Genomic DNA, 12,008 nt, shown 5'->3' on the forward strand with positions numbered 1-12,008 from the left:
TACCGTATTTTTCTGACTATAAGACGCACTTTTTCCCCAAAAAAATTGTGAGGAAAATGGGGGGTGCGTCTTATAGTTGGAATGCAGGATAACCGGCATTGTGGCGGCGACAGAGGTGCCGGGATGATGTGGCGCGGTGAGCATTATTGCGTGAGCAGGGTCCCTTCCACATCTGAGGCGATGCCGCGGCCCGGTATTGAAGGAGAGCAGCAGAGCTGGGTGAGTTACGGATTTCCCGGTGGCGGCGGCCATCTTCCTGAGGCCGCGCGTGCGCAGGTTGAGTTTTCTGCTTCCTGGGGCTTCAGGAAAATGGCCACGGGAGGCCGCGCGTGCGCAGATTGAGATCGCGGTGGCCTTTTTCCTGAAGCAGAGTTCGCAGATTGAGATCTCTGCTTCAGGGAAATGGCCACCGCGATCTCCATCTGCGCACGCGCGGCCTCCCGCGGCCATTTTCCTGAAGCCCTGGGAAGCAGAAAACTCAATCTGCCTCAGGAAGATGGCCGCCGCCACCGGGAAAACTGTGACTCACCCAGCTCTGCTGCTCTCCTTCAATACCGCCGTGGCGTCACATCAAATGTGGAAGGGACCCTGGCCGCCGCCACCTGAGGAAGTGACCGCACATCTGCTGCCGCCACAGCACTGCCGCAACCTCCCCATGGACACCAAGCCATGGCGTCGCCCACCTAAGCAGGATGGGACCCTGCTCAGGTGCACGCCGTTCCGCCCACCGCAGCTCAGCATCACCTCACCTCTGCCACCACCATGCCTCCTGTGACCCTGCTCTGCCACTGCCTGCCCTCAGGTAAGAGATCTTAAATTCGGACAATAAGACGGATCCCCATCTTATAAAAACTTTTTTTCTGCAATTTTCACCCCAAATTTGGGGTGCGTCTTATGGTACGGTGCATCTTATAGTCCGAAAAATACGGTATTGCCTTATAAATTGGGTTGGGACCATCAGTTGTGTTGAGCAGAAGTCTGGTGGATACACAGCTGATAGTCCTACTGAATAGACTGTTAGAATTTGTATCATGGCAAGAAAAAAGAAGCCAAGTAAAGAAAAACGAGTGGCCATCATTACTTTAAGAAATGAAGGTCAGTCAGTCTGAAAAATTGGGAAAACTTTGAAAGTGTCCCCAAGTGCAGTGGCAAAAACCATCAAGCACTACAAAGAAACTGGCTCACATGAGGACCGCCCCAGGAAAGGAAGACCAAGAGTCACCTCTGCTTCTGAGGATAAGTTTATCCGAGTCACGAGCCTCAGAAATCGCAGGTTAACAGCAGCTCAGATTAGAGACCAGGTCAATGCCACACAGAGTTCTAGCAGCAGACAAAACTCTGCAACAACTGTTAAGAGGAGACTTTGTGCAGCAGGCCTTTATGGTAAAATAGCTGCTAGGAAACCACTGCTAAGGACAGGCAACAAGCAGAAGAGACTTGTTTGGGCTAAAGAACACAAGGAATGGACATTAGACCAGTGGAAATCTGTGCTTTGGTCTGATGAGTCCAAATTTGAGATCTTTGGTTCCAACCACCATGTCTTTGTGTGACGCAGAAAAGGTGAACGGAGGGACTCTACATGCCTCGTTCCCACCGTGAAGCATGGAGGAGGAGGTGTGATGGTGTGGGGGTGCTTTGCTGGTGACACTGTTGGGGATTTATTCAAAATTGAAGGCATACTGAACCAGCATGGCTACCACAGCATCTTGCAGTGGCATGCTATTCCATCTGGTTTGCGTTTAGTTGGACCATCATTTATTTTTCAACAGGACAATGACCCCAAACACACCTCCAGGCTGTCTAAGGGCTATTTGATCAAGAAGTGGGGTGCATACACCGGGTATGTGGCGGGTACACACCGGGTATGTGGCGGGTACACACCGGGTATGTGGCGGGTACACACCGCGTATGTGGCGGGTACACACTGCGTATGTGGCGGGTACACACCGGGTATGTGGCGGGTACACACCGCGTATGTGGCGGGTACACACCGCGTATGTGGCGGGTACACACCGGGTATGTGGCGGGTACACACCGGGTATGTGGCGGGTACACACCGCGTATGTGGCGGGTACACACCGCGTATGTGGCGGGTACACACCGGGTATGTGGCGGGTACACACCGGGTATGTGGCGGGTACACACCGGGTATGTGGCGGGTACACACCGGGTATGTGGCGGGCACACACTGTGTTGTCAGTTCCCTGTTTTGACCCCTCCTTTTTGTTCTGTTTTATTACTCCCTATCATTGGTTTGTACTATCATTTGACCATATAATTCGGGTGGAAATCTAAATGGAGTTGGTAAACAGCCTGCGGATCCGTCATGCGGTGAGACAGGAAAGCACCACAAATCGCAGAAAGCCAGTCCGCTACCAGAGAACTGAACTCTGCCCAAAGGGGGCGATAAAGAGTTCAAGACATTTTGTAGAAAACACGTTTTTTTAGGAATTCTCCAAAATTTGCTGAAAAACACAAATCCTGAGACATTTTGTGCGGACAGGTACAGTGCCAAGCCCCGACTACAGCACACCGCCGTAATCGCTCCCTTGCCCGACACTGACAGGCGCAACAACCGTCCTGTACCCGGTGCTATAACGCTGGGACACCGCAAACAGCACGGTGACGGCAGGTCACAAAGTTCCCCAGACTCCGGTACACCGCTGAACACCATCCGACACTCACCTGCATGAGCCGCCGCTGCCATCCCCCGTCCTAACAGCTCGGTCCTCCCTCTGCCCGGTAACAATACGACGTCTATTTTTTCTCACCCAACTAAACGGGAATACGGGTCATGCAGCTCAACCCAACCTGATGCCAGATGGAGGGTTGGCCCTCACAGTAAAATTGATAGCGCAGCTGTCCAATGAGTGTCGCGTAGAAGATAACCACGCCCCTTCCGGAAGTGAAATAGAGAGCAAGCAGGTTAGGTTGTTTCTTGACGCAAGAAGGAGAGTTGCGTAAGAATGTTGCGATTGGGCAAGAGATGGATAGGTCGCTCGGATTGGCTAGCGGCAACGGCGTAGTCTAATTGGCCAAAGGTTTGCAGAAAGAGCGCAAAGGATGAAGGGACTTGTAGTTTCCACCGCTGTCTGGGATGGGCTTATTCTGGGCTCTGCACCTCTGCAGGGTCACTTCAGTCTGGAGTTTACGTCGTCCTGCAGGTCATGAACTCATTTATGTCATTTTTTTTCTTTTAAGAATGGAAAAAGGAAGCGAAACTTTCATTTTAAAATATTTAGTAACTTACTTTATTAATTGACACCTACTTTTCCTTAGTCCCGAGCCCACAATTGTGTGATCTCCTGTAGCAGGTAGTTTCCTATGTACCGCGTGTTTCTTTTTCTATTTGATTTCTGTATTTTTTCCAAACGTTATTTATCATCATTATTATTATTATATTATTGTTTATAATTATTATTTATCATTATAATTATTATTTATCATTATTATTTATCATTATTATATATTATTATTTAGCATTATATTATTATTTATCATTGTTATTACTGTATCATTATTATTTGTCATTAATGTTTGTCATTTTATCATCATCATCTTTAATTACTACTGACTATTTTATTTTTATATTATGTAATTACAGTTATTACTTTAATATAATTTATTAAAGTTACTATTCTTTTTATTATTATTATTATTAATAATAATTTTTACATGTATTATTAACCCCCGGAGCTTTTTTCATTTTTGTTTTTCGCACCCCTTCTTTCCAGAGCCATAACTTTTTTATTTTTGGCCATGTGAGGGCTTATTTTTTGCGGGACGAGTTGTCCTTTTGAACGACACCATTGGTTTTAGCATGTCGTGTTACAGAAAATGGGAACAAAATTCCAAGTGCAATGAAATTGCAACAAAAAAAAGTGCAATCCCACACTTGTTTTTGTTTGTCTTTTTTCTAAGTTCACTAAATGCTAAAACTGACCTGCCATTATGATTCTCCAGGTCATTACAAGTCCATAGACACCAAATATGTCTAGGTTCTCTTTTATCTAAGTGGTGAAAAAAATCCAAAGTTTGCTAAAAAAAAAAAAAAAATTACTCAATTTTAACGGTAGCGTCTCCATTTTTTGTGATCTGGGGTCGGTTGAGGGCTTATTTTTTGCGTGCTGAGATGACGTTTTTAATGATACCATTTTGGTGCAGATACGTTCTTTTGATTGCCCGTTATTGCATTTTAATGCAATGTCGCGGCGACCAAAAAAACGTAATTCTGGCGTTTTGATTTTTTTTCTTGTTACGCCATTTAGCGATCAGGTTAATCCTTTTTTTATTGATAGATCGGGCGATTCTGATTTGAACTTTTATCTATTTTTTATTTTTTTATGTTTTTAAACACTTTTTTTTAATTTTGGCATGCTTCAATATCCTCCATTGGAGGCTAGAAGCATGCACTACTCGATCGCCTCTGCTACATAGAGCTGATGTACAGATCACCCCTATGCAGCAGAATTGCAGGTTTGCTATGAGCGCCAACCACAGGGTGGCGCTCCTGGCAAACGGCCATCAACAAGTAGACCTCTGGTGGTGATGGCAACCCACCGATGACCCCCAATCATGGGGCCGGCAGCACTTGTTAAATGCCGCTGTCAGAGTTTGACAGTGGTATTTAACTAGGTAATGGGCGCAGGTGGATTGCGATTCCACTCGCGCCCATTGTGGGCACATGTCAGCTGCTGAAAACAGCTGGCATGTCACGGCTTTGAGGTGGGTTCACCGCCGGAGCCCACCTCAAAGCGGGGGATACTGCCAGCTGACATACTATTCTGTCAGCTGGCAGATAGGGGTTAATTATTGTAATTTTAGTATTTCAATTATATCACAGTTTTATTATTATTTATTATTATTATTTCATTACTTATTATTATTATTATTACTTATTTAGTAATTGTAATCATTTAACATAGTATAATAATAATTTTATTATTCATATATATTATATATAATATGTGTATATATAGTATATTATATAAATAATGATCATTCTTTTACAATTCATTATTATATTATTGTACTCTCTTTAATTATTTTTTACATTATTATAATATAATTAGTAATAATATAACAATTGTTTTATTATATAAGAAATGTGAAGATTGTTCCAGCTCCTTTCCGATTAAGGCCGGCTTCACACTCAGCGTATGAAAATACGGTCCGTATATTACGGCCGTAATACGCTGAAATGTCCCGAAAATAGTGGTCCGTAGCTCCTCCGTAGGCAGGGTGTGTCAGCGTTTTTTGCGCATGGCATCCTCCGTATGTAATCCGTATGGCATCCGTACTGCGTGGTTTTCTCGCAGGCTTGCAAAACCAACCAACAAGCTCCCAGGCTTTCTAGGAAAGTTCCCACGATCTATGAACATCCAGCAGAGGGCGCCTCACCGCAAAAGAAGCTAAATATAGATCATTGACCTATATTTAGCTTAATTCCCCGGGGTTTTGCAGCGAGGAGTAGCATTGCATTAGCAAAGCTCCTTGCTGCAAAATGTTTTAACCCCTTCAGAAGGATTTACATCGTTGGACGTTACAGATCTGCGGAGGGTAAGTATATTGTTGGTTTATTATGTTTTTTCTTTCACAGAACGAGGGTCTTCAGTGACTGGATTGGGCGTAGAATAAAATACTCCAACAACCATTGTTTTTATTTCATTAAAATAATTTTAAAAAATGTGTTTGTGTTTTATTTAACCCTTTACTACAATTGGATTAATAATGGATAGGTGTCATAATTGACGCCTCTCCATTATTAATTAGGCTTAATGTCACCTTACAATAGCAAGGTGGCATTAACCCTTCATTACCCCATATCCCACCGCTACACGGGAATGGGAAGAGAGTGGCCAAGTGCCAGAATAGTCGCATCTTCCAGATGTGCCTTTTCTGGGGTGGCTGGGGGCAGATGTTTTTAGCCAGGGGGGGGGCCAATAACCATGGACCCTCTCCAGGCTATTAATATCTGCCCTCAGTCACTGGCTTTACTACTCTGGCGGAGAAAATTGCGCGGGAGCCCACGCCAATTTTTTCCGCCATTTAACCCTTTATTTTAAGAGCTAGAACGGCCAAATTTTGCAGATACACTCTACTGACATTAGTAGTGTGGAATCTGCAAAAAAATGGAGAGAAGACATGGTTTACTGTATGTAAACCATGTCTCAAATCATGTCGGGTTTTAGGAAGGAGAAAGAAAAAGCCGGTAATTGAATTACCGGCTTTCAAGCTGTATAGCGCTGGAATAAATATTAATATATATACATATATGTGTCTCACTGACATATACAGTGGGGCAAAAAAGTATTTTGTCAGTCAGCAATAGTGCAAGTTCCACCACTTAAAAAGATGCGAGGCGTCTGTAATTTACATCATAGGTAGACCTCAACTATGGGAGACAAACTGAGAAAAAAAATCCAGAAAATCACATTGTCTGTTTTTTTTTAACATTTTTTTTGCATATTATGGTGGAAAATAAGTATTTGGTCAGAAACAAACAATCAAGATTTCTGGCTCTCACAGACCTGTAACTTCTTCTTTAAGAGTCTCCTCTTTCCTCCACTCATTACCTGTAGTAATGGCACCTGTTTAAACTTGTTATCAGTATAAAAAGACACCTGTGCACACCCTCAAACAGTCTGACTCCAAACTCCACTATGGTGAAGACCAAAGAGCTGTCAAAGGACACCAGAAACAAAATTGTAGCCCTGCACCAGGCTGGGAAGACTGAATCTGCAATAGCCAACCAGCTTGGAGTGAAGAAATCAACAGTGGGAGCAATAATTAGAAAATGGAAGACATACAAGACCACTGATAATCTCCCTCGATCTGGGGCTCCACGCAAAATCCCACCCCGTGGGGCCAGAATGATCACAAGAACGGTGAGCAAAAATCCCAGAACCACGCGGGGGGACCTAGTGAATGAACTGCAGAGAGCTGGGACCAATGTAACAAGGCCTACCATAAGTAACACACTACGCCACCATGGACTCAGATCCTGCAGTGCCAGACGTGTCCCACTGCTTAAGCCAGTACATGTCCGGGCCCGTCTGAAGTTTGCTAGAGAGCATTTGGATGGTCCAGAGGAGTTTTGGGAGAATGTCCTATGGTCTGATGAAACCAAACTGGAACTGTTTGGTAGAAACACAACTTGTCGTGTTTGGAGGAAAAAGAATACTGAGTTGCATCCATCAAACACCATACCTACTGTAAAGCATGGTGGTGGAAACATCATGCTTTGGGGCTGTTTCTCTGCAAAGGGGCCAGAACGACTGATCCGGGTACATGAAAGAATGAATGGGGCCATATATCTTGAGATTTTGAGTGCAAACCTCCTTCCATCAGCAAGGGCATTGAAGATGAAACGTGGCTGGGTCTTTCAACATGACAATGATCCAAAGCACACCGCCAGGGCAGCGAAGGAGTGACTTCGTAAGAAGCATTTCAAGGTCCTGGAGTGGCCTAGCCAGTCTCCAGATCTCAACCCTATAGAAAACCTTTGGAGGGAGTTGAAAGTCCGTGTTGCCAAGCGAAAAGCCAAAAACATCACTGCTCTAGAGGAGATCTGCATGGAGGAATGGGCCAACATACCAACAACAGTGTGTGGCAACCTTGTGAAGACTTACAGAAAACGTTTGACCTCTGTCATTGCCAACAAAGGATATATTACAAAGTATTGAGATGAAATTTTGTTTCTGACCAAATACTTATTTTCCACCATAATATGCAAATAAAATGTTAAAAAAACAGACAATGTGATTTTCTGGATTTTTTTTTCTCAGTTTGTCTCCCATAGTTGAGGTCTACCTATGATGTAAATTACAGACGCCTCTCATCTTTTTAAGTGGTGGAACTTGCACTATTGCTGACTGACTAAATACTTTTTTGCCCCACTGTATATATATATATATATATATATATATATACCTATTCTATGTGTACACATTTATTCTACCTATTCTACTGTAAGCTGTCAGTGTGATTTTACTGTACACCGCACTGAATTACCGGCTTTTCTCTCTAACAGCGCTGCGTATTTCTCGCAAGTCACACTGCTTGTCCGTGTGTAATCCGTATTTTTCACGCTTCCATAGACTTTCATTGGCGTATTTCTTGCGCAGTACGGTGACAAACGCAGCATGCTGCGATTTTGTACGGCCGTAGAAAGCCGTATAATACTGATCAGTAAAATACGGCAGATAGGAGCAGAGGCATAGAGAATAATTGTGCCGTATTTTTTGCGAGTTTTACGGACGTAGTTTCTGCGCTCTTACGTCCGTAAAACTCGCAAGTGTGAAGCCGGCCTAAAGGTCCATATCCTTAAAAATCATCTCTGCACAAAAGGGAATGTGAACAGCGACAAAAACCTGCTAATAGCAACGCGTTTCGATCTAAAAGATCTTCATCATGGCTATTTTATAAGTGCGGCACTACGTCTTGCACCACTTGCGCTCACAGCCTGACTGGCAAAACTTTTACCAATTACAACAATACAAAGGAATTTAACATAAAAGAATTTATCAACTGTCACTCTGAGAATGTAGTGTATAAAATTGGGTGTAAGGGATGTAAGGTTGCATATGTTGGGTGTACAACTAGGAAATTAAAAACAAGGATATCGGAACACCTGAGAGATATTACAAATTTTAATGCCGTTAATAGAAATATATCTATGGTTTCAAAACATTTTGCAACGCACCATGAAGGTAATATCTCTGCTATGTTCATTCAGGTTTTTGTCGCTGTTCACATTCCCTTTTGTGCAAGGATGATTTTTAAGGATATGGATCAATAAAGGACCTTTAATCGGAAAGGAGCTGGAACAATCTTCACATTTCTTACGTCTTCAGCTGTTGCTGCGTCTGGGTCAGGACAGCTTCACGCGCTCCTTTGGTCTGTTGGTGAGCTGACTGGGCCTTTGGCCCCCCGTATTTGTCTATTGATATATTGTTTTATTATCACTGTTATTTTATTATTTTTCAATATTATTATAAGTAGTTGTAATATTTTATAGCTAATTATTAGATACTTATTATTATTAATAAATAGTTTTACCATTCTAAAAAAAAAAAGAAATATAAAAATGAAAAAAAAAATACTTTCAGTATTTAATAAAAAATCATGATCTCCTATGAAACACCCAGCCTTTATAGTACAAAAATTGTGGTAACGAGTGTGTTCAGTAGGCCCCTAGTTGCCATGGTAACCAATCACAACCCCTGAGATCACAGTCACACCCTTTTAAACTGTAACTGTCCCTTCAGGAGAACTTACAGCAGAGTGTCCGTGTATGCCTCTAGCTCCTCCTCCTCCATAGAACTTTATGAGCACCAGCTGTCTTCTCTTACCTCAGCCCAAGGCCTCCAGGCGTGTCAAATGGCCGAGTGCTATGTGATGTTTTATCTGATCACACTCGGCCCAGTGTTATTCTGTGAGGCAGAGCAAATCTCCTATTCGGCATAAGAAAAGAGTGGCAGCATAGGGCTCCGATGATTGGATCACGTGCACCCATACAAGTCTATGGGTGACACACTGGATCGTGTGCGCCTATGCAAGTCTTAATAAAGTATCTTTATTGAAGTTTTCCAACAATTTTTACACATGTCTGGATACACATGATGAGAGCATTATACTGCCTCTGTACAAATCCCTAGTTAGACCGCACATGGAGTACTGTGTCCAGTTTTGGGCACCGGTGCTCAGGAAGGATATAATGGAACAAGAGAGAGTACAAAGGAGGGCAACAAAATTAATAAAGGGGATGGGAGAACTACAATACCCAGATAGATTAGCGAAATTAGGATTATTTAGTCTAGAAAAAAGACGACTGAGGGGCGATCTAATAACCATGTATAAGTATATAAGGGGACAATACAAATATCTCGCTGAGGATCTGTTTATACCAAGGAAGGTGACGGGCACAAGGGGGCATTCTTTGCGTCTGGAGGAGAGAAGGTTTTTCCACCAACATAGAAGAGGATTCTTTACTGTTAGGGCAGTGAGAATCTGGAATTGCTTGCCTGAGGAGGTGGTGATGGCGAACTCAGTCGAGGGGTTCAAGAGAGGCCTGGATGTCTTCCTGGAGCAGAACAATATTGTATCATACAATTATTAGGTTCTGTAGAAGGACGTAGATCTGGGGATTTATTATGATGGAATATAGGCTGAACTGGATGGACAAATGTCTTTTTTCGGCCTTACTAACTATGTTACTATGTTACTATATTACCCGCATCTGGTAAACACAGAAAATTAAGAACCACTGGGAAGGGGAGAAATGGGACATGGAAAGGCAAAGACCAAATTAAATTAAAAATAAAAATTCCCATTCTGAAAACAAACAAAAAAAGGAACAAAACATATAGTCATCATCACTGTAATGCCTAGAAAAAAAACCTCTCCTCTAGCAATCATTACTATCGCTCATGGGATAAACATGGATCATATCTCTCTTAATCTTCTTTATTAAATCAAGCCCAATCTATATCTCCCTAATTCCCTCAACGGGAGCCCTGGTTCATCAATCCAGGCAGCCCAAAGCTGTTAAAACGTATTAATATTGCCTCTTTTTTTGTATACACCTTTTTCCAAACTTATAAACCAGTTTATTTTGTTGATATATTCCTTTTTTGTTGGGGTCTCAGTATCCAACCAGTGTTGCACTATTAGTTTCCTTACTAAATACAGCATTCGTGCTATAGCTATTTTACCTGGCTCAGTTGTCTGTAGATCTTCCACATACCCCAGCACACAAACTAAGGGCGTAGTTTCCAATACCACCATTAACCACTCGTCCGATAAATCCTAGTACTTTCCTCCAATATCCCTCTGTGTTTATGCAAGTCTGTGTGTGCTTGTCACACATCAGACCGTGTGTGCCTATACAAGTCTATGTGTGCATGTGACACATCGGACTGCACTGAGATGCTATCACAGTCCGATGTACACGGACAGAAACAATGGAGAAGATGGAGATATTAAGTTCTCCCCACTGGTACTGTGAATTCTCTTAGGTGAGAGGATCTGATCCCAGAAAGATGACACTTGGCCCAATCTCTGACAGTGTCATCAGCATCATCGGACCGATGCTCTTGCATAAGAATCTTCGCCAGTGTGAGTGAGCCCTAATACCAGTGTGAGCGATCCCTAATACCTGTGTGAGCAAGCCCTAATGCCAGTGTGAGCGAGCCCTAATGCCAGTGTGAGCGAGCCCTAATGCCAGTGTGAGCGATCCCTAATACCTGTGTGAGCAAGCCCTAATGCCAGTGTGAGCGAGCCCTAATGCCAGTGTGAGCGAGCCCTAATGCCAGTGTGAGCGAGCCCTAATACCAGTGTGAGCGAGCTCTAATACCCGTGTTAGCGATCCCTAATGGTAGTGTTAGTGTGAACAAGGCCTAATGCCAGTGTAAGCAAGCTCTAATGCCAGTGTGAGCGAGCCCTAATACCTGTGTGAGCGATCCCTAATGGTAGTGGTAGTGTGAGTAAGGCCTAATGCCAGTGTGAGCGAGCCCTAATACCTGTTGTCACAGTTCACGGGGAGGATGCCTTTATCATCCCCACCACTCACACCAATTTGTCATGAATCGGGGCTGTTTGGTTGCCCCTGGTCCTTTCTGAAGGGGTTTTGTCTATATCCGACTTCCCAGTTCCAGTTTGTAACTTGCAGCTCTCTAGTGCCCACCTTACCCTCAGGTCAGACCGGAAACTGCACCTAGGATAATAAGTCACCAGAGAGGCTGCCCTACTTTGTACTGGCTAATGGGCACACTGCACCAAGGGCAATATAACTACTCCCACTCAGGCGGGAACAATAATTATCAACACCGCCGGTCGCTACAGAGCTCCCAATCACACAGGACAAATCCGCTGCCACCAGCTCCGATTTCTTAATTATTAACGGGTCCGGAGCCAACCCAGATTACTAGCGTAATTCACTTCAGAGGATGTGACAGTTCGTTATAGAGCAAGGAGAGACAAAGCTAGTAATTTTATATTTTACTCCA

General features: G+C 43.4%; 1 protein-coding gene across 1 annotated transcript in view; it reads right to left on the bottom strand.

Moving 5' to 3' along the window:
• The window catches only part of ARNT (aryl hydrocarbon receptor nuclear translocator), a 60,252-nt gene extending 57,427 nt beyond the window's left edge, over positions 1-2,825 (bottom strand). Inside the window, exon 1 of the mRNA XM_069727198.1 lies at positions 2,686-2,825. Coding sequence (XP_069583299.1) covers positions 2,686-2,707 — 22 coding nt within the window. The 5' untranslated portion in view covers positions 2,708-2,825. The remainder of the gene's footprint in view (positions 1-2,685) is intronic.
• Between the last annotated feature and the right edge of the window lie 9,183 nt (positions 2,826-12,008).

Source organism: Ranitomeya imitator, chromosome 1 (genome assembly GCF_032444005.1).
Source record: "Ranitomeya imitator isolate aRanImi1 chromosome 1, aRanImi1.pri, whole genome shotgun sequence".
NCBI classification, from domain to species: domain Eukaryota; kingdom Metazoa; phylum Chordata; class Amphibia; order Anura; family Dendrobatidae; genus Ranitomeya; species Ranitomeya imitator.